Here is a 23,721-nt window from a genome sequence, read left to right on the forward strand (position 1 = left end):
CTTCAGGAAGGGAGTTTATTGCAGATGTAACCTGGGTGACCTACAGATATTCATGGGGAGCAACATTCTCCTTCCCATAGGTAAGCGGTTGGCTTTTTCTTTATGGACGTCAAAGATAGCTGTGTGGTGGACACAAAGTGTTTCCCTGGAGCAGTGTGTTTTAGACGTGCTGTGGATGTGTGGAAGTAAGACCCTTCCAGTCCCACCAAGGTCAGCACAGCAGTAGGCTCATCAAGTCCCAGCTGTGCAAGTGAGCATTGCCTGTACGCAGCTTCAAGGTCCTGCCCTCAGATTGAAAATTTAAGCCATGTTCACATCAAAGATGTGCCTAATTTGGGATAAGCCTATCTCCCTGGGTTTCTTTTGCTGTTTTTGTTTGGTTGTGGTTTTTTTTTTTTTTTAATACTTCCATTCAGCTCTGAAGCAGAACGTTAAAGGAAAAAATGTGCCTTTATGTATATAGGCTTGAGATGTTTCACGCTGGCATCTGTTCCGCAAAGAAACAATGTTGTGAATTCAAAGGAGGATGATGCATGTTGTAACTGAATGTGCCACCCTGCCTTTTTTTTAAGACTGTTCAAATCAAGATGTGGAAATTAATGGAATAGGTACAAGAAGAGAAAGCTCTCTTCAGTCTCCTTGGGTAAGCAGTGCCGTACAACAAAGAAGAGTTCAGGCTGAGCCTGCTTCAATTGAACTTCCCTTATTTGAAATCAAGATAACAGCTTTTATTTAAAACAATTGTGGTACCAAAATGCAGGGGAAAAAATAGAAAGGTTCATTTAAGGTATCCTACAGAATAGTTACTTGAATTAAAGTTGCTGCACTACAGGTATTTTTTTATTTTACTCTGTGTATGTTTCTCATTGCAGGTATTTTTTGATAGACTTAGAGGGTCCACCTTCGATTGTATCGACCATGATGGAACATTTAGGACGGGATATTGATGTAATTAGACGTGCTTTTGTAAAGTATCCTCCATCAAAGACAGAAGAATGCGGTGGCATAATCCCAGTCAACTATGAAGATAAACTAAAGGCCAAGAAGTGAATATTCCAAATAGCATGTTTGAAAACTTTACAGATTTTTTTTCTTTTTTGTTCCTGCTGTGGAAAACAATTATGATAACTGATGTTCATCAAAAATAATCTATTTTGGCCATGATGTGTGTGTGGCATAGTACATTATCTTAAATTACTGTAATATTTGAGAGTGTGTTTGTTTAAAATAATTTGAATAACATAATCTGTATGTTTATCTTGATATTTGACAACTCTGAAAATTGATTTTCTTTTCTCTTAGAGCATTACATTGATAATGAAGATTTATCCATCATCAGAATGCTAAAAATAGCATTCTTTTCCAAAGACAGATTACTTCAGAATATGCATATTTACATAGGGGATTAAGAAGTCTACAGTGTAAATATAGCAGTATAGGATGTGATTTGTTGGAGGTTTGGGGTTTTTTTGCTTGTTCTTGGAAAAAGGTAATAAAAGCGTGATTAAAAATAAAATGACTCATTTTTTTTTTAAAAGCAGAAAATGTACAAGAAGAAATAACTTACACTGCCAAAAGACATGTCATACTTCTTTCTTTAAGGTAATAACTCTATTCAAAGTACCGCCAAAAAATTGTTCTCTATAGAAAAGGCCAGAAACTGCCAGGTGGCAGATTAGAGAATAACCATGCTTATGTATGAACAGAAGATTAAAAGATCCTTTGTTTTACCATCAGCTAGACCCAGGTGTACATTTCAAACTGAGGAAAACTTCATGACAAAAATCCTTAATGTGTATTTTGTCTGTCTTTTGCTCTTGTGAAAATGGGAGAAAAAGCAATGCACGTGAAAGATGTCACTGATGTAGTATGACCTCCTGCAGGTCTGGCACAAATTCATTAGTTGCCAGAGGGTCTCCGTATTTCCCCCATGCTACTGAAGGAATGCACTGGTCATTTCTCCTGAAAGCTGTATCTGTAGAAGAAAGTAAGTTGACGGTTACGCAAAGAAGATATCCCTTACCTGAATGAGCTCCATCTAGAAGCTACCACCTCTGGTGCTCCAGCGTTGTGTGTTGCTGAAGGGAAGGCCAGCCTGCCAGAGGCCAAGGCCAGGTGCTTAGAGAGCTGTGACAGGTCTTGTTGTGACTACTCTAGCATGCTATTTCATCACAGGTTCGTCTTTATTTCTTTTTTTTTTTTTTTTTTTTTTTTTTGGTGGAGATAGCTGGGTCATTTTGGCAGGGGGATGCTGCTTTTTTTTTTTTTTTTTTTTTTTTTCTTTTGGATGCAGAACTTTGGGGGGGGGGGAGTCAACGTTTCTTCTGAGTATATTGGTTTGTTAAAGGAAAAAGTACATTAGAAAAATAAAACCTTCTGTACAACTTTATTTAGGAGACATGAATGTGTGTATTTTTGTAGGTTTGGATTTTTTTTTCTGGGTTTATATCTCCTTTTCTTTCAAGAGCAAACTGTCACATTTTGTCTCCTGTTTCCTGGACAAAAATGTTGGGAGAACAGAGGGATTGCACTACATGCTTACTGAAGCTGGGTTTTATATAAGGTGTGGTTTTATTTTTGTATTTAGTGAGTTTTGATCATGTGGTTGCTGTCTGCCCCGTTGTCTACTCCAGGCAGAGCTTTTCTTATTGATGATTTTTGCTTGTAGGACAGACCTTCCTCCCATACAGGTGTGAACTTAGCCGGGAGGAGCCATGGGTTTGTAAGTCTATGCCATGCGTTTGGCTCCCTGAGCTGCCCTTTTTCGTGGGCTACTGAAAATTTGGATTCGCAGCATAGGAAGTGCAAACTACTAGTAGGCAAATACAGAATGCTTTAAAAAATGTGTCTTACTTCGGAGTTTCTCAGGAGCTTTTCTTTAAGTGAAAAGTGAACAGAAAGCCTGTAGTTTAAAGTCACTATGCCTCTGGCTAGGACTTTGGGCCCTAGATTTCATTTGAGTAGAAAGGAGAATATATAAGCTTTCAACTTCCCAAAATGAAGGTGGTCAACAGAGGCTGTACAGATACAAATGTTGTGTGTTTGTCTTTATTCAATTTCCTTTAGCATGGTGTTAAATTTTGCATTTCATTTGTTCCAATTTCTAGGTTGATGCCTGCATTCAGTAGGAAAACCCTAGGTGCTTGTTAGGGATGGACCTGTCAGCTTATTATTAAATATGTGACATTATTTTTTTGTGAATCAGGACCGTTGGTCAGTCAGGCTTTTGTGCCCTTCTTTTCCGTGGAGCCCATTTCTGATCTTGACAGAAGAATGGTGGATGTTAAGGGCAGAAGACTTGGGCTCCTGTGTCCATCTCATCCCAAGAGAGGATCGGCAGTAGCGTATCTCTCAGAGCCACGGCAGATCCTGTTTTCTGAAGTACTGACCGTACAGAGGGGAGTGACTGAAAGTCTTTGCATTCGGGATGGAAACAATGACCACTGAAACCAGTGGCCACAAGCAGAGCCGTGCTTGCCGAACTGGCGCATGATTACATAAGTGCTAGTGCTTTCTCAGCAGCAGGATTTATTTATAAAAGGTCTGCTGAATAGCTGGCTCTCAACTGGATGTACTATTTTCTTCATAATTGATAGTTTCTAATATGAACTTTTTTTTTTTTTTAATGGGGGGTGGGGGAGTCTAAGGAAGGAGCCTTGGTTTGCAATTTGTTTAGCCCAGTCAGCCACCCAGACTGGTAGTTAGCTATTTTGGGAAGCTAATGCATAACAGTGTGCGCCTTCTCTCTCAACGCAGGAATGGACACAAGTCTATCAGAAGATCTGAACAGTTCTGGGCTTGAGCAAACAGTCTCAGTTGTGCCGTGGAGGAAAGTGCGTAACTGTACCATGAATGATCATAAATTCTCCCTGGAGAGGAAAGGAAACCATAGAACATCTTCCAGATGTATTTGCCTTTTTGATTGTCGATAGCTGGTTTGTCCCACTGGGCTGAGAGCAACTCTCCATCTCCAAGAATAAAATTTCAGGATGCTATGTGGTGTTGTTGGAGAGCCAAAATAATCTTGTCCAGCCAAACCATAGCCAAATAGCTAAAATGTCAAATTCCATTGGTATTCCCAGAGACCTAAACAGTTTGAATGCCAGTACTTTAAATTTTGTTCGCCAAAGGATCTGATAGGAAGGGTTGAAGAGCTTCACTTAGATTGTGTTCCCGAGTGTATAAAATCAGTAGTTTTGTGCTCCTAGATACTCTAGTTTTCTTGTTTGTGGATTGTGGAGGTACACAGAATTGGGGAAGTATTAAAATAACAACTGGCAGCTCTCCTGGCTCAGAAATGTTTTCTCTTCTCTGACTTAACCTTCAGCAAACAAATGAGCACACGTGGTTTTATGGTGAAGGTCTTAGGTATGTCTTCAATAACTCCTTTTTCCTGATCTTATCCCTCTCAGCTGAATCTTGCACTCAGGAGGTTTCTTCAGCAGACGGAGGGAGGGCACTGTGCTGTCAAAGCACTCTGCGGTGTGGCCCTTAGCTTGACACCAGGAAATTTGTGCTTGCAGGGATTTGCTCCCACAGACCGAGAGTGCATCTTCTGCACAGCTGGCTAGTCTTGTCAAAATCCTGTTAGTTGATAGCGTGAGCTTAAAGAATTTCATGATGCTCAGTGTCAGCAGAATGTTTCTATCACTAAATGTTTTAATGGCACTCTGAAAGTAATTTTTAGCTGGACTTCTGCTTTGGAGCTGCAGGCTGAGCTGGTTACAAGCAGCATGCAGGGATGTGTTGCTTTGGGAGTCATCCGAAGAGTAATTAGAATGGCAACAGTCGACATGAGTCATGGGCCCCTACTGTTGAATCTAGGCTTTGATAGCTGAAACATATCACCTGTCACTTAATGAGATCAGTTTCTGTTTAGCAAGTTGCTACACTTTGTTACAGAAGGAAGACTTTGAAATTTAAAGCGGTCCTGTTGGACTTAAGACATCGCCAGTCTGCCACACGCTATTTCTGCTCAGAGAGGCTTGTAGGATCTGTCCAGCACTGCCAGTGTGTCCAGCATAAATGTTCAACTGCCCCCTAGATATTTTGAACTTGTGGCGTGTAATCATGGGCTTAAAAATCGTAAGTATTGTTTAAAATATGAAGTTCCTTATATTGACATTTCAGATCTTATGAATCACTTTTTTTCAAACTTTGTTGCTGGCATGATTTTCGTGTAACATCTGACTGAAGAGCTCTCAGAAAACCACAAGCTATAGCAATGAGTTGGTTGATAAATTCATTGGGACTGGTGCTATGTCCACCCACTGAAACAGAACAAGGGAAACTAAAAAGGGAATCATTATTGTGTCCTTTCCTGGAATTCTGAAGTTCAGATATGATAAAAGTGAGAATTGGTGTGGAGCCAAAACATGCATTTTCCCAACTGCTGCACAAGGGAAAAATTAAAAATGTGTTACTCTGTGACCTATGTAATGTGTTGCTTGCTTAGTGCTGCCTCAACAGACCTTTAAAAACATGCAGGCTGCAGCTGGTGGACTACCTTTGGCTAATGATCTTCCTCTTTGCGCAGCTATTTGTGCAGTGCTGTGGAGGAGTGGGAGAGTCACCACTTATTGAATGCTGGTTAAGAGGGGGAGTGATGCATTGACAGATCCAGTTCTGGAGTACTAAAGGTTGCCTTCTAAAAGCATTTTTAATGGGAGGTAATGTGCACTGTAAACCTGGGAGAGTTTTCATCCCTGTTGTTTTTGCACTGGGCTTAGGCTGCCAAGTCAACCTTGTTTGGTGAATGTCAACAGGCACATAGAAAATCTGCCGTATTAAAATCTTCAGCACATTTATGTCGAGGATAGTTTTGGGCAATAGTGCGGCTCCACTGGATCAGAGGCCTCTGTAGAAGCCACATGTAGAGGCATGTGTATCCTGACAGTACAATACACTTTCTCCCAAGGGGAATCCTTTACCCACCTTAGGAGGGTCTGCAGACTTCTGAACTCCTGTTGCTGAAGGCTCACATGACACTTCTGCTCACGGGCTTGTTGGTGCACCTTGGAGAATGCCTAACGTGCAAGGCTCTCATGCAGACTGTGGTGATAAGCTAAGTTCAGCTCAATTTTCTGCTGAGACCTGACATGGAAGTTACATGCAGGGTGATAGAAAGCTTAAATTTTGAGTTTCCCTTCACAATTCACCTTGGAAGAAGCAGTGGGGTGAGGCAGGGTGGAGAAAGCCTGTTCCATACCCTGTGTGCTTGCAGGCTCTCTGCTCCACTCTTTTTGTATGTGATGAGCAGAATGAAAGTGTCATAAATAATCTGTTCTGTCTGTATGCATCAGTACCTGGGAGATACATAACTGAGGAAAATGGAAAGAGCAGGATGTTTATTATCTTATTAATGCACAGGCGGCATTCCCATTCTCTTGCTCAGTGAGTGGGAGTGTCGTGAAATAAACACTCTCACTTCTTAAATGTCAAGGAGGCAGGCACCTTAGAAGTGCTAATATCCGTAGCACTGGGGTGGAGGGGTGAGTTGGACTGAGCATCCCATTCAAGAGTAAGTGGCTGCAGCCATGGTCATAACAGACCACACTGGGTGAAAACTGTGGTGGAGAAGGGTGTTGGAGGAGTAAAGGGTCTGCGTGGAGAAGCTGAAGGAGCCCGTTCTAAGTACAGGCCACAGAGGCATGTAGGAATGCTGGGGGGGAGAAACCAAAGCGCATCCCTCCCTCCTGCCCTGAAGCAATCTGTATGTTTGCATAGAGGAGTGATGGAAGCAGCTGGTGGGTATGTGTCTGTGCCCAGCATGCTCAAAGGGTAGACACAAGACTTGTGCTGAGTCAGCATGCTGGAGGAGAATCAAACCTAAATTGTTTGATCCTCCGACTTGCCAGCTATGAGGCAGGATAAGATATTGCAAGTTGTACCAGCCACTGGAAAGTGCAAATGGTTTGCTTTAGTAATCCCTGTAATCCCCTATAAATAAAGCCCTCCCCTATACTGATGAAAAAAATCTACGTAACAGCTACACCCAGCCAAAAGGGAAAAAAAAACAAACAAAACAAGAAATGAACTAGTGCACTCATGATGCTGGTCAGATTCATCTGAGCTGCATTAGGAGAGCTTAGGATTTCTGCCAGAGGAAGGACGACTATCATTAGGAAGGTAAATCTGCGTAATCTTGGGCTGGAAAAGTAGTTTTCAAGAAACTCCAGACCCCGAGGCTTGCTTGCTTATGTGGGATGCAGGCTGAGCTGGAAGGTGGAGGGGCTGATGTATTGGGTCATGCTCAGCTACTCATTCAGGGGGACTTTCACCCTGGGGTTCCTACACTGACTGGCCTCCAGGTCAGTAGCAGCCACCTCCGCTTGGATGTAGTGGCTCTTCCATGTTCCACATGCGCAGGTAAATCACTGCTGGCTTGCTCTGGAACCCTTGTTAAGCTTTGGTGAAAAGTGATTTAGTGGATCAGGCGATCAAGCTGCAAAGGGTTTCTCTCCTGGAGGTGGATGTACTGGCAGAGTTGCTGGGAGATATTTGCACTGTGGCTGAAGGAAACTTTATTCTCTGGTTAGAGAACTGCAAAAGGACTGTCAGCTGTTGATTGATGAGCCCAAGGTTTGGCTTTTAAAAATGTGTGTGTATTCATTCAATGTGGACTTAGGTGCTTGGGGTTGTCCTGAGATCTTACCGTGTCTCAGCTGTGCTTTGGTCTGCAGTCCACAGGAGCTGGCAGAGCTGAGGTGACAGTAATGCCCGTTTGATGGTTCTTGGATATGCCGTAGGGGTCATGGAGTGCACAGAGGGACATAGCTAGTGAGTGCTGGTGCTGCACCTGCCTTTCTCCTTCCTCTTCCTCCTGTCCTGCCTCAGCCACCTCCCAAGAAGCACTCCCCCAATATCCTCTGCTACTGCTGCCCAGAGACTGCCAGCTCAGTCACCTGAACTTCTCGTAAGACCTGGGCTTAAATGTTGGCAGCAAGTGTCAGGGTTTCAGCTGGGATAAGGTTTATTTCCTTCTAGTAGCTGGTATATGCTGTGGTTTGGATTTCGGGTGAGAATAGCGCTGGTAGCACACTGGTGTTGCGGTTGCTGCTGAGCAGTGCTTACACCAAGTCAAGGACTTTTCAGCTTCTCACACTGCCCTGCCAGCAGGGAGGCTGGGGGTGCACGAGAAGGCAGGGGGGGACACAGCCAGGACAGCTGACCCCAGGTGGCCGAAGGGACATGCCACACCGTATGAGGTCATGCTGGACAAAAACCTGGGGGGGAGTTGGCGAGGGGGTGGTGGTGGCCTGCTGCCTGGGACCGGCCGGGCGTTGGTCAGCTCAGGTGGTGAGCAACTGCACCGTGCATCGCTTGTTTTGTGTATTCTTTTATCGTTATTATTTTCCCTTCCTTTGCTGTCCTATTGAACTGTCTTTGTCTCAGCCCAGGAGTTTTACCTTTTTCCCGATTCTCTCCCCCGTCCCCCTGGGGGGACAGTGAGTGAATGGCTGGGTGGTGGGTCGCTGCCTGCTGGGTTAAACCATGACAGTCCTTTTAGACACCCAATGTGGAGCTCAAAGGGTTGAGATAATGACAGATGTGACCAGAGCATGGTAAAACAAATTTGTTATAAGGATTCATTTTGTTTGTTTAATAGTCGCTTGTCACAGTGTTGATTTACTTGCTATCAGAGTTGTTGCACTATCTGACACCTTACTGCCTGTATGTGTTCCCTCTTGCGTTGTTTATCATCTCTGGCGGCTGGGTTAAGGTTATCATTTTGCTCTACTGTGTAACACTGGTTTATGATCTGATAAGATTACTGGTCACAAAACTAATGTGGTGTTTGTACCTGGCATTGCCATCATCTCTTTCTTTTGGAACCATCTTTTAGGAACTATTAATAGTTACACTTTTTACCTTTCCTCCTTGGAAAGCCAATCTGTGGGGGAGACAAGAGGGGACACTTTCCTCTGCTCCTTCACTTTCCCCTTTTCTTCGAGGCTAGTTACAATAGCTCTTGAAAATTTTTAATATCCTTGGATTTTCAAATCAGCATGTTCCTACTGCTATGTCTCCTGAATGTATTTCACATCTTGTTTAAGATTAAACAACTGTTTAAGAATACCACCCAGAGATCTGCCCTGAGCCTGGGTAGTTAAGAGTGGCAGGGTGTGTGGGATAGTTTGGGAAAGTACCTAGGACAGTGGACACCTCCAGTGTTTTGGAACTTCGCCCCTGAACAAGTGCAGAATCCTGAAAAGCTAGTAAAATATTTGGGAAAAGTATGCCGTCACCCTGGCAATTCCAGAGAGACACAAATCACTGCGACATGCTGGGGCCTGGCCCATGCCTACCAAGCCCTGTTCAACACTGTTGAGTACCCTCAAGGGGAAGAGAAGGTCTCTACATCAGAGAGCAACATGACAGGTACTGTGGCCACTCCAACCCCTGTGACAGGCACTGCAGCTGAGCCAGAGAACCAACCTGTGCCGGTAGCAGTTGCCCCTGTTCACAAGAAAAAATATTGGGTGCAGAAGTCAGCTCGTTTAGTAAGGGAAGAAGCTCCTATGAAGAAGGAAGAAGTGGACAAGGCAGGCTACTCTAAGGCAGGGCCATCAGAAGAAGAGGAGGAGGAAGAGGCAGAACTCATAAATGAGGCGGTAACCACCTGATCCCTGTCCCTAAGTGAGCTGTGAGATATGTGAAAATATTTCAGCTGTTGTCCAGGTGAGCACACTGTCACCTGGCTGGTCCGATGCTGCAATAATAAGGCCAGTAGCCTGGAATTAGAGGGTAGGGAAAGGGACACTGACAAAGCTGTTGGAAAAGGGGCACAAGCCCTCAGCCTCTGGAGGTGACTGCTGTCAGATGTGAAGGAAAGGTATCCCTTCAAGGAAGATGTTATATGTAACCCAGGCAAGCAGACCACCATGGAGAGAGGTATCCAGTACTGAGGGAATTAGCCATACTGGAGGTGACTTATGATGACCTGGACAACAAGCAGTTATCCAAAGATCCAGATGAGGTCCAGTGCACATGACCCATGTAGCAGAATTTTGTGTGGAGTGCACCATCATCATATGCCAACTCATTGGCAGTAATGACTTGCAAAGATGGAGAAGGACAAATGGTGGATGAATTGACTGGCCAAGTGTCAATACAAAGAAAGTCTCTCATCCTCCCTATGGGCTTGCATCTTGGCTGTGGAGAAACTGTCCCGGGAGTTCCAGCAGTTCAGAGAATATGTCCTACTCCCCACCTGCACGGACCCGTATCTCAGCTATTAGGAGTAAGTGTTCCTCTGCCTAAGAGGGAGGAGATAGTGGGTACAGCCCACAAGCCACCTTGTGGTTTTGCCTGCATGACCATGGAGAGGATGTAAAGAAGTGGGATGGAAAATCTACTTTGACCCTAGAGGCACATGTATGTGCGTTGCAAGGAAAAACAATCGCTAAAGGGGATTCTTTGGGGAAACTTGCTGCTCCAGTTTCCAGTGGGCAGTTCCCCAGGCAGGGTAGAAGGGTTGATCTTACTTCTGATCTTAATAAAGGGACTTCTGATTTTTATTTACAAGAAGTGAGTAATGAATACTATGACCAGGACTAGAGGAGCCCTGTCTCCAGCCAGGGGACAACTGGGTTTATTGGACTGTGTGGATTTGATGGCCTGGCACATCAGACCCACAGGAATATAAGGCTCTGGTGGACACCAGTGCACAGTGTACCCTAATGCCATCAAGCTATAAAGGGGCAGAACCCATCTGTATTTCTGGAGTGACAGGGGCATCCCAACAGTTAACTGTATTGGAGGCTGAAGTGAGCCTAACTGGGAATGAGTGGCAAAAGCACCCCATTGCGACTGGCTCAGAGAGTCTGTGCATCCTTGGCATAGACTGTCTCAGGAGAGGGTATTTCAAGGACCTGAAAAGGTACTACTGGTGGGGTTTTGGTACAGCTGCCTTGGAGATGCAGGAAATTAAACAGCTCTCTGCTTTGCCTGATCTCTTGGAGGAGCTTTCTGTTGTGGAGTTGCTGAGGGTCGAAGGACAACGGGTGCCAATTGCTACCACAATGGTGCATCAGTGGCAATATCTCACCAGCTGAGACTCCCTGATTCCCATCCATAAGCTGATCCACTGACTGGAGAGCCAAGAGTGATCAGCAGGGCCCGCTCACCCTTTAGCAGTCCCATGTGCCCAGTGCAAAAGTCTAATGGAAACTGGAGACTAACAGTAGACTATCGTCATGCTGCTGCTGAGTGCTGCCATGCCGGACATGCTAGAACTTCTGTGTTCTGTGAAATGGAGTTGAAGGCAGCCAAGTGGTGTGTCACAACTGATGTGGCTAATGTGTTTTTCTCAGTCCCTTTGGCATCAGATTGCAGATCACAGTTTGCTTTCACTTGAAGGGACATCCAATACACCCTGAATCAACTGTCCCAGGGGTGGAAACACAGCCCCCGTTTGCCATGGGCTGATCCAGACTGCACTGGAACAGGGTGAAGCTCCAGAACACCTGCAAGACACTGATGATATCATTGTATGGGGAAGCATAGTAGAAGAGGTTTTTGAGAAAGGGATGAAAATAGTCCAAATCCTTCTGAAAGCCAGTTTTGCCATAAAACGAAGTAAGGTCAAGTGACCTGCACAGGAGATCCAGTTTTTAGGAATACAATGGCAAGATGGATGTCATCAGATTCCAATGGATGTGATCAACAAAATAACAGCTATGTCTCTATCAACTAGCAAAAAGGAAACACAAGCTTTCTTGGACATGTGGGTTTATGGAGAATTACAGTCTGATTGTAAACCCTCTCTATCAAGTGACTCGCAAGAAGAACAATTTCAAATGTGACCCTGAGCCACAGCAAACCTTTGAACAAATTAAATGGGAGGTAGTTCATGAAGTAGCCGGTCTGAGCAGGACAAGATGTAAAAAATCTGCTCTACATTGTAGCCAGGGAGAATGGCCTTACCTGGAGCCCCTGGCAGAAAGTACCAGGGGAGACTTGAGGATGACCCCTAGGCTTTTGGAGTCGGGGATACAGAGGATCTGAGGCTTGCTGTGCTCCAGCTGAAAGAGAGATATTGGCAGTATATGAAAGGGGTTGAGCTGCTTCAGAAGTGGTTGGTGCTGAAGCATGGCTCCTCTTGGCACCCCAGCTGCAGTGCTGGGCTGGATGTTCAGAAGGAGAGCTCCCCCTACACGTTGTGCAACTGATGCTGTGTGGAGTAATTGGATTGCACTGGTCGATCAAACAACGGGCTCAAATAGGAAATCCAGCTAGCCAGGAATCTTGGAAGTGATCACGGACTGCCAGAAGGCAAAGATTTCTGACTATTGCCAGAGGAGGAGGTAATGCATGATGAAGAGGCCCCACTGTATAATAAACTACCAGAAAATGAGAGGCAGTATGTCCTGTTCACTGATGGGTCCTGTCTTTATTGTAGGAAAGTGTCGGAAGTGGAAGGCTGCTTTAGGGAGTCCTATATGACAAGTCACAGAAACTGCTGAAGGAGAAGGTGAATCAAGCCAATTTACAGAAAAGAAGGCCATCCAGCTAGCTTTAGACATTGTAGATGGAGAAGGGTGGCCAGTGCTCTATCTCTATACTCACTCATAGATGGTGGCAAATGCCCTGTATGAGTGGTTACAGCAATGGAAGCAGAGCAACTGGCAGCACAGAGGCAAACCTATCTGGGCTGCTGCATTGTGGCAAGATACTGCTGCCTGGGTAGAGAACCTGTTGCAAAAGTACATCACATAGATGCTCATGTACCCAAGAGTGGGGCCACTGAAGAACTGGCAGGTGGATCAGGCTGCTAAACTTGAAGTGACGTGGGTGGATCTGGACGGGGAAGATAAGGGTGAATTACTTCTACCTCGCTGGACTTGTGACAGCTCAGGGGCAGCAAAGAAGAGATGCAACATATTGAGGGGTGGACTTGACCATAGACACTATTGCACAGATTATCCATGAATGTGAAACGCGCTGCAGTTGAGCAAGCCAAGCAGTTAAAGCCTCTCTGGAGGCAATGGCTGAAATATAAATATGGGACGCTGGGCAGATTGGTTGTATCACGCTCCCACAAACTCATCAAGGCAAGCGCCATGTACTTACAATGGTGGAAGCAATCTCCGGATGGCTGGAAACATATCCTGTGCTCCATGCCACCACCCAGAACACTGTTCTGGGCCTTGAAAAATAAGTCTTAAGTCACCATGGCACCCCAGAGAGAACTGAGTCAGGCAACGGGACTCATTTTCAAAACAGCCTCATAGACACTTGGGCCAAAGAGCATGATATTGAGCGGGTATATCACACCCCCTGTCATGCACCAGCCTCTGGGAAAATCAAATGATACAGTGGACTGTTAAAGGCTAAACTGAGAGCAATGGGTGGTGGGACCTTCAAACATTGGGATACACATTTAGCAAATGCCACCTAGTTATTCAACACTAGGGGATCTACCAATCGAGCTGGCCCTGCCCAATCAGAATTTTACATACTGTAGAAGGGGATAAAGCCCCTGTAGTGCTCATAAAAATTATTCTGGGGAAGGCAGTCAGGGTTATTCCTGCCTCAGGCAAAGGCAGGCCCATCCATGGGATTGCTTTTTCTCAGGGACCTGGGTGCACTTGGTAGGTAATGTAGGAGAACAGGGAATTCTGGTGCATACTTCAAGGGGATTTAATTTTGGGTGAGAACAGTCAATAATTTGGATTGTATGATGTTAATTGCTATATAATACTGTATGTCATAACTACTATGGTAGCTATGTACCGTATCAATGGTGTTACAGTAAGAATTATCCAGATTAATGAAGAATGATTTCTGATGAAACTGAGCAAAGCGCAGCGATGATAGAACTGGACAAGTGCAGCAGTGATGGAACCAGAACTGGCTTCAGCATGCAACGATCCAACACCAAACACCATCCTGCTTGCCCTGAAGGGCTGTGGTGACAGGTGGAGCCTGAAGTCATGTACTAAATGAATTCAACAGAAATTTTAGAGGGATGACCTATGGACTAAGGGAATGATATCTGTATGTATATATCAAAAGACAGCAAAGGTGGTGGTGATTAATTGGGATGTATTGAGAAGTGTGGGACCTGGGTGTGATGTAGATGGTATAGAATAAGGTGTGGATATTGTCCTGGCTTCAGCTAGTTGTCAGCTAGATTTCCTTCTAGTAGCTGGTATATGCTGTGGTTTGGATTTCGGGTGAGAATAGCGCTGGTAGCACACTGGTGTTGCGGTTGCTGCTGAGCAGTGCTTACACCAAGTCAAGGACTTTTCAGCTTCTCACACTGCCCTGCCAGCAGGGAGGCTGGGGGTGCACGAGAAGGCAGGGGGGGACACAGCCAGGACAGCTGACCCCAGGTGGCCGAAGGGACATGCCACACCATATGAGGTCATGCTGGACAAAAACCTGGGGGGGAGTTGGCGAGGGGGTGGTGGTGGCCTGCTGCCTGGGACCGGCCGGGCGTTGGTCAGCTCAGGTGGTGAGCAACTGCACCGTGCATCGCTTGTTTTGTGTATTCTTTTATCGTTATTATTTTCCCTTCCTTTGCTGTCCTATTGAACTGTCTTTGTCTCAGCCCAGGAGTTTTACCTTTTTCCCGATTCTCTCCCCCGTCCCCCTGGGGGGACAGTGAGTGAACGGCTGGGTGGTGGGTCGCTGCCTGCTGGGTTAAACCACATGAGGCAGAACGAGGTGTGGGCAGGTGTAGAGGAATGAAGCTGGGTTAATTAATATTAATAATATACAACTGCCTTCAGGCTGCCTTCAGGGGCGGTGGGTTGGCTGTTGTAGACCAGGTGCAGCCATGGCTGGTTCTGTTACGGGGTTGGGCAGCCAATGAAGAGAGGGGAGGAAGAAGCAAGAGAAGAGAGCATGTGTGCCCTGGGTGAGGAGAGACTAGGTGGCAGAGGAACTGGTGTGAAGAGTATGTTGGTATGAGATGGTAAAAGACCTTGTGGCAGCTTGATAGTTTGGAGAGTGCTGTGACAGGCAGGTGGCCTGTGGCAGAGATCAGGGGTGTTACAGCTGCTGGTAAATGGGTAGGTCAGAGCTGGAGTCACTTCATGGATCCTTATATGCGTCTCCTTCCCTGTCCCCAGGGGACAAGTGTATCACCTTGGTTGGACTGATGATCTTAAAGGTCTTTTCCAACCTAAATGATTCTGTGATTCTATGAGCTGTGGTGTTCATGTGCCAGGAGGTACGCTCCCACACTAGATGGTCAGTGCCTGCATGAGTTGGAGACAGCAACCTGGCTTTGCAGCTTAGGTTCTGGGGTGGGTGGAGAGGGCTTGGCCAGGATGGAGATTATGGGGAGTAATAGCTTTGCACATGACAAAACAGTGTCCAGCTAGTTGCATGCAGTGCTGTGCCCGAAGAGGCTCACTGCGCTGCTGGCACTGCCCAGGCTCTCTGTGGGTGGAGGAAGTCTGTGGCCCTGGTGGCAGGACAAGTAGCAAGCAGGACTTGCCCCTGGCACTGGAGCTTGCTGCAGCCCTCCCACACTGGTGCAGCAGGTGATGTGTGACCTTGGAGGAGACACGCTGTCTGTGGCAGGATAAGGGAGCGCTTTGGGCGTACTGTGGTTTGGCCGCTGCTGGGTTACCTTGTGGGTGCATAAGGGGTTTGGACAGCTCTGGGAAAGCTACCGATGAGGTTCCCTGCCTGTCATACCAACCAACGGGCTCTTGTGGTATCTCTGCAGACAGTCTGAGGCCGGGGCAGCATGGAGGGTTCGGGAAGGGTTGTCAGGAAGCAGGCTGACAAGGCAGTGTAGGCACAGCCCATCTTTGCACTTGAAGAAGGCTGCAGCAGGTTTCTCTGAAGGCTTTCTGTGCTCGGTGGGTGAATCACTACTGAGAAGTGCGGTACTTCTTGTGTAGGTCTGTGCTGCTGGCTTCTCCACGGCCTCCGCTGACACTAAGTAATCACTCGGAGATGAGTGGGGCTGATGACTGTGAAGAGGATTGTAAATCAAGGCATTGTAATCACTTCAGCACGTGACATTCCTCTTGACCTCTGGGAACTCTAAAAACAGCTGTGGTCTAAAACCCTCAGTTAATTGCACTGTGAAGAGCAAAAGCCCCCTCTGAGTGTTATTATGATTTGAATTACATGGTCCTTAAATGCTGGCATTTAAGAAAATACAATAGTGGTCTTCCTCATGTGAGAATCCACAGAAACGCTATGGGTTCTTTTAATGATAAATGTGGCCAACCCATCGAAGCCAGCTGGAGTCCATGGTAGATGGTTTTACCAAAAGTATTTGCTAAGGTATTTTTGTGAGGATAAAAATTAAGAAGTCCAGATGGTCCTCGAGGTATCTTGTTCTTGCAAACACATGCACATGCTTTGTTTCATTCCTATGTCACTGATTTCTCCTGGGATCTGGGGGAGAACATGTTTACTTTGCTTGTCCTGTTGATTTCAATCTGTTTACTTGCACAAACCTAAGCGCATCCCTGAAAATTTGCAGGATCAACAACTTGCTTAATGTCATCCAGGTCCAAAAAGCAAAGCTTTTTGCAGAGCTCTTCTAAAAGACTTCTAAAAAACATTCTTGGAAAAATAATAGTCGGGTTTTTTGCAAATCCTGAAAATAAAGTCTAGCAGGTTACCGGCATACTAGTTATTTCCTCATTAAATTTCAGGTTTTTTCTCAGACCTGGGTGAAAGTAAAATTTTTGGAAGATTTTACTGAGAGTTCAACTGTTTTGATTTTGATCAGTGCTAACAAAAGAGTTGTTGTTGGGTTTTTTTTAAAAAAAAAAAAGAAAGAAAAAGCAGTTTTTGGCAGAGAGAAGACTCTCTAGGTGGGCTAATTAATGAGTTTTCTCCATTTTGCTATGTGTCCATTATTTGAAAATACCTTGTAGTGATCAGTTGAGAGCCTTCTGGAGTTTATGGAAAGCCTGCTGGCTTCTCCGGGCTGGTGTGTTATAGGCATGCGTAGGGAAAGATAAAGGCTTTTCCTGACTTCAGATAAACAGATGCCATTTGTTTCTGACATCTTTCAGAGTTCCATCCCTTATTTGGAGGTCAGACAGAATTTCAGTGGAAATGCCTGAATCCTCTATTATCCCTTGTCCAGTTCTTTGTAGGTTTTCCACAGTGCTTCTAACCATGAAGAAGTTCAAATTTATTTTTTAATTTGAGCCTCATTGACAGGGAATAAAGGAAGTACGTCAATCCTCTTTCTGTCATAGGAAACTGCAGTTTGGAGATATTTGCACTTACTTGATTTTCAAGCTGTTTCAGATGTCTTTCTATAAATAGGTTAATTTTCACATACTCTTTTACACTTCTCTCATCTCTTCTTCAGTGCATTCCTGAATCAATTTCTTCTCTTTTGAGCTTGTCTAGATAAGCACTTCTACCATTGTCCATGGCCAGTGAGCTGTTTGAGGAACACTCTATCATGCTCTTTGCAGAGATTGTGGGGGAGATCAGGTGAGGTGTACAGCAAGTCTCAAAACATTTCTTTAGAACTGCACTCTCCTGGCTTCATAGTCATACACACCTTAAAGGGCCAGAAGGTGCCTTACATCATTTAGTTTAATCTACTGGCTGTCACCGACTCCACTTACTGCTGTACTGCAGCCTGTTCTGAGTTGGCCCAACAAGTTCGATTTGGCATAGATTTTCTCTCTGAAAAGTAGCCAAACTTCAGATGAAGATTTCAGGTGAAAACTATTCTAGTCCCTCCTCTGGAGAGCCTCTTCCACTGGTTAATCACTCTTATGGTAAAATGAGTGTTGCTTCTGCCTGGCTTCCTACAATTTTCCATCTGTTTGATAGAGACAGGTTCCCACTTCTAGGTTTCAAAAATCCATGGATTTGGTTTCTGAAGTGCATCTTCCCCTCGCCCTTGTCTCATGTACCTTTAAAAAAAAAACAACAAAAAAACAACCCAAAACAAAAAAAAACCCAGGATCTCTGGTTCTCCACACTCCCAAAGACATGATAAAAGCAACTGATCTCTTTCAATATCAGTTGTTGCTAAGGTAGTGTTTTTTAGATGGAGGGCTTTTACAGATCTGCCCACTGTTCTTGCTACCATTCGTACTGTCACTGGTGTTGCTTTTGTAGACAAGCTTCTTTACATTCTCCACTGCTGGAAGACTGAAAGAAGCACAAAATGGAAGGTTTAAGCTCAGAAAAAAGGCAGCATGAGGCACTGTACCTGTCACCTTCAGAAGCAGAAGTCAAGATGTGTTTGTAAGAATACTCACTTTTAAGACTTACACTGCTCATGATTATGTGTCTCAGATGTACAGTTTCCCATTAGTAGAAACAGTCTTACGAGACCTTTTGCAGGAAAGGTCATCTATATTTATATAACTATTATGTTTATTTGTAGCTTTGTATATATTACCATCAAGCATCTATTCCTTCCAAGAGCCGTTCCCTGGAGGATCAGTAGAAGTCAAGATACCTCATCTAACAAGAGAAAAAGGGAGAGAGTCTGGGGAAACAAAAGATGCCAAACATGGAATAAGGGGAAAAGGGATGGCCAAACTTGATATTTTTCAGTTAAAAAAAAAGGAAAATAATGAAATAGTTTGAGAAAACACTTGACTAAAAAAAGCAAGTGGTCTAATCAGGAAGAGGAAATTTTAAAAGAGACTGAAGAAATAAATTTATTTGAGAGAAAAATCATTTGAATTATAGCCTTCAGCACTCTTACATGTGATTTCCTAAGTTGTCCATAAATTGTTTGAGATAAAAAGGTATAAACACAGAAAATGTGTGTGTAGCATCTAGTTGTTTTAGGCCATGTATTCACACTTTAGCTTGAACTCCCTGTTCACACTCCTTGTGTGTTGGCTGTCTCTGGCCATTGCTTGGAGTGCAGCAGTTTGCTCTCCAGGCAGGAAAGGGTAGGTGTAGGAGGGGGTTAGCTTACAGTCAAGCTCTTCCAGCTCACACCACTTAGCTCAGGTCTGGACTCCAGGCCAGCCACCTTGACAGTGTGGACAAAGTCAAAGTGACCGGGGGTGAAAATTTACTTACAGCAGCAGAGAGGTCTGCCTAACTAAGGTGGCTATTGTGTGGTCCACCGCTTCCACTTTGCTGGCAAAGAACTTTGTCAGCCTTTGGGACTGACTGCTGTGTATTTGGACTGGCATGGCCAAGAAAACCCTGTCCTCTGAAGATGAAGCTGCTGCAGGTCGGACTAAAGAAGGTAAGAACACAGAGCAAGGCCTGATGGCAAGAACCTGAATGGTTAATAAAAACCTAGTGTCTTGGTTTTGTATCTAATGACCTGGTATCTGAACCTGGGAGAAACTCTCCTGCTTCAGGTCACTTGTCCTTACACCAAACTCTTGGCACTGTTCTGAAAGCTTAGGCTTGCTTACTTGGCTGGGAACGGATACTTGAACTTGGCTGGGAACTCGGCTTTAGTTTCACTGTAAAACAAAGAGTTCCCAACTGTTTGGCAGCAGTAAGAAGTTAACCAAAATCTGGGCACCAAAGCCCATAAGCCAGGTTCTGATAGTCTTCTAACACCTTCCCACAGCAACAGGGGTCTGTGTTTTCTGGCTTTTGTACTTACTGCCCATTCATTGTCTGTATGCCTAAAGCTGCCTGTTGGCATACGCACACCTGCCTAGCATTTCAGTTGTTGCATTGCAAGACTCCATTTCCACACTGCTAGGCTCTCTGTAGCCAGCTGTAGATGCTGTCCCAGTCTGCTGATGATAGATCAGAAGATCAGGCTCTGGGCTGTAGCTAACTACAACAGGGAACATCCTTCCGGAAGGGTTGTTTAGCTTCCATACTTCTGTGGAAAATTGCCTGGGAAGGGACTGGCATCAGGATGGCATGAGAAGGGTGTGAGGCTGGAGGGTACACCACTGCAAGGCAAACAATGGTAAGTGTGGGCTGTGTGGGTCTCTGCCTACTAGCTTTCACTGCAGGGAGTTTGTTCCACTCTGAGTCCATAAGCTGTTCATCCCAGGATATCTGGAATTTAGAGCCTCACAGGCATGCAGACACCTGGCTTTTACTGGGACTCCTACCTACATATCTTATAGGGCCAGGACCTGAGTACCCTCTGAGACGCTGCATGAAGTCTGGGTCAGTGCAGTTCCAGTGTGGTCAGGGATGTTTAGATAAAATGTACAGGTAGCTCTGCAGATGAATACTCAAGAGCTGCTATGTCCCAGCAAGGGCAATGAAGATGCTTGAGGGCATTCTGTTACATTCCTTAAATTATCTCCTGCTTTGCACTGCTGCTTTAAAAAAGGGGTTTATTTCCTCTGCTGGGCAGCTGCACCTCAGGAACAGGCAGGAATGTGCTAATGTGCATGTGTGCTTATACAGTTTTGCAGAATCAGCTGAGTTTGTAAAACTCTTTGAAAAGCACTTGGCAATGAAAGGCTGCATCTGAGCATGTGTCATTGTAACCCATATGAGCTTTATAGACACACAGAAATGAAATTAGCTGCTTATTTTAAAAGCAGGTGCCAAGAGTTTCCCTTCATATAATGCTCCATCATTCTCAGGTTGGGAGAAAATTCCCCCTTGTCTTTCCTCATCGACAGCTGTGCTCAGGGTAAGATTTGTAGGGAGATGTTGTGACATGAACAAGTTTTCCCCCATCACACCACCATGTTTTAATGAAAAGGTTTCCTATTAAATCAGGGTTGATATTAAGATACACATCTTTCATCCTCCAGCTTCAAATGTTTATTTCCCCTGAGAAGATGTGGGGTTTTGTTGTCATTGCCAGATGTTGTCTCTGACCTCGGCCCGCTGTGGAGTATGTCTTGTGCAGGTTCTCGAAAACCAATCTTGAGCACAGCGGGAGGCTGCTTCTGGTGATGAAGCTGTTTTCTCTTCTCCACTCTTCATTAGGAGAATTTCTTCCATTGATGTAAATATGCTTCCTTCCATCTCAAGGCTCTCTGTGAGGGGGGGAGCGGGAGAAACCAAGCACCCAACCGACTCAGACTTTCTTCCTGCCAGCACCTTATGCTGTTCCCAGTGATAAGCATGAAGGTGTTCATCCTTCATGTAAGAGCAAAGGGTGGCAACAGTCATTATCAAAAAGCCTCATGTCCATCTTGCTGCAGGGCTCGGCAGCCAGTGGCAGGAGGGGACCTGGGCACGTGGCACCTTTGGGATGTGCAGGGATGGGCAGCCGCAATGTGAGTGATGCCTGTCTGCTGGTCTCCTGACAGTGGGGGCTTTAGACACTGCCAACCACCCATTTGGACCCTGAATCTAAAATAATCCCCGTTTTTTAATTTTACCTTGTTGTTGCTGAGGCCACCAGTTAGGTAAGTCCTGGGATGTACTGGCTGCCATGCACCACTGCGCACATTGCAAATGGCATGTCAAGGGCCCAGAAACCTGCACCCCCCATTTATTTACTTTTTTTTTTTTTTTTTTGAAACCTAATGAAATAAAATCTGTCTTGCAGTTCAGGCAACAGAAATGCTTGAGCGCTCTCTGAAAAATACCAATATTTCAGCATGTTGCTTTGGTGTGGGCCTGCTGCTGGCTCTGAGGAGCTGCCCACCGCAGCTCCATCTTCCAAGAGGAATGTGCTGCTGCGCGGCCGCAGCTTGTGGGTGTTTTGCCTCTTTTCTGCACTCCACAACTGCAAATTCCCGTTTTATCTTTGCTTGGCAGCTCGGTGGGTCCCTGTTGGGTCACTGGAACAGACAGGCGGCATTTTGGGCTTTTCCCTTTTGCTGCAGAGGCATCGGTGGAGCTAAAGATGTTGCATAAGTACGTTTCCCTACCAATGAAAAAGTCTCGAAGAAGCCATGTGTTGAATTCAGTTGTCATTTTAAGATGCTGGGAGCAATTTACTTGGGTATTATCCGCGTATATTACAGGTCACCTGAAGGTTATTAGAGAAAACTTAGAGATAAGGCATGATTGTTAATTAGTAGGAACACATAAGTGTATAAAAAACCAGAGGAATTTGGTATAATGTACTTTTTAATCACTTCTCTTTGAGAAAGACATTTTTGGAGCCTTTTTTTTTTTTTTTTCCTTCTATTCTTACAGAAGTGGTCATATCAGCTTCAAAGAAAAATGCTTTCATCAGTAAAATGGAGCCATATTTGGGCTCAAAAATTGCAGCAGGATGAAATGGATTACTACTCTTTTCCTCCTGCTGCACGTTTGGTTTGGAAAATAGCATAATTTTACACAATTGTAATGTTATTTTTTATTTCAAAATATTTTAATTCTGTTTTAATTTGTATTTTCCATTGTTTTAAACTATTTCTAGGTATTGTATATGCTGTTAGCATTGATGGAGTACATACAGTATGACATGCAGTTCAAACATTCTATCACTTAAATTTTATTTTTTATTTTATTCTAAATGCAATTTAGAGTAGCTTCTGCTTAGTGCTGACTGAAATATTTTATCTTCCTTTGTTTTCTGTGTCAAAGCATCAAACCATCCTGTAAGAGAAAAAAAGATGTTTTGATCGGTACTAGGCAGCAACTGCCCTTAATGGTTTTAAAAATAACACTTTTTGGTAGAATAGACAGATATTTAAATTACGATATGTCATATTATGACATGACGGTATTAGTCAGTGCATAATTCTATTGATTAGTCATGAAATAACAGGAAAATATGAAGTGAGAGAACTACCATAAAATAGAATACATTGTAAAATGAAAATTCAGTCTTAAAATTGGCTGTGGAAGCCAGATTTGATTTCACTAATTTTAACCAGCTCTTAATTCCTGTTTTCCTCCAGACTGTCCATTTTGTGAGAAATTGTTGAAATACTTTATCCTTGGATTAAAACCAAATTTCATAACGTCAAACTTGGACGAGAAAAGATCTGAGTTTTGATCAGCTCTGGAATTAATGTACGCTGTTGGAACTACAGTTGCAAGATGATCTCCGGTAATTTTCACTTTCTTGTCTGTATTTTATGACTTCATGCTGCTGATATTATGTGCAAATATTGCATAATATCAGTGATCGTTATACATCGAGAGATTTACTTCTGTGAAACTTGCCTGTACAGATTTTATGAGCCGAATAGAGTTTTATTTATAGTAGAGTTTAAAACTGCTAAAAAGGTTCTACACAGTGTCTGAGACACAAGATCATTTTTAAGTATGTGCCTAATTTCCTTCTGACAGCAAGAGAATTTGAGCCTATAGATAAGCAGATGATGATGCTGGGAAGGCCACCACATTCTCCTGACCTCTCCTTTCCACTGAAATGCTTGTGGTATTAATGCCACTGCACTTGAATGCTGTGCCAGGTTGCTTGTCTGAAGACCAACCTTACAGGAAAAAAAACTGTTTGCAGATGAGTTGGTTCCCTGATCTGGATCACTGTTTGGCTACTTGATTTCTTGGTGCACGAAAGCCCGGGGCAGGGAGCAGGAGCACATCGTGCTATGTGTGGGGTAAAGGCAAGAGCCCAGCAGCCTCAGCCAGTGGCAGCATAGGCTTGTATTGGATTGAAATAACCATGTAAGCACAGCCTAAGTAACTTCAGGCTTTGTTTACTTGTGTGCATAAGACTGTTTGGGCATACTGGTTCCTGGCTAACAGAGCAAGTATGTATAACGCTGTGGGAGAGCGACAGTTACAGCTGAACCTAACACCCGTTTCCTCCACCCCAAAACAAACAATTCCAACATACGTATCCTTTTGTGGCCAAAAAAATGTGAGCATTGAGAATGCAAAAATGGGAGTACCGTGTGATAGCCAATGCCTGCCTGCTTTTAACTCTTTCCCCATCCC

The 23,721-nt window shown here is 44.5% G+C and overlaps 1 protein-coding gene across 2 annotated transcripts in view; it reads left to right on the top strand.

The window, feature by feature from the left end:
- Positions 1-23,721, top strand: part of MRPS6 (mitochondrial ribosomal protein S6) — a 109,764-nt gene that overhangs the window by 45,600 nt on the left and 40,443 nt on the right. For both annotated transcript variants that reach the window (XM_080374771.1, XM_080374772.1), the window contains exon 3: positions 873-22,867. In XM_080374771.1, coding sequence (XP_080230897.1) covers positions 873-1,050 — 178 coding nt within the window. In that variant the 3' untranslated portion in view covers positions 1,051-22,867. The remainder of the gene's footprint in view (positions 1-872; positions 22,868-23,721) is intronic.

The sequence above is a fragment of the Falco punctatus genome (genome assembly GCF_963210335.1).
Source record: "Falco punctatus genome assembly, chromosome: 2".
NCBI classification, from domain to species: Eukaryota; Metazoa; Chordata; class Aves; order Falconiformes; family Falconidae; genus Falco; species Falco punctatus.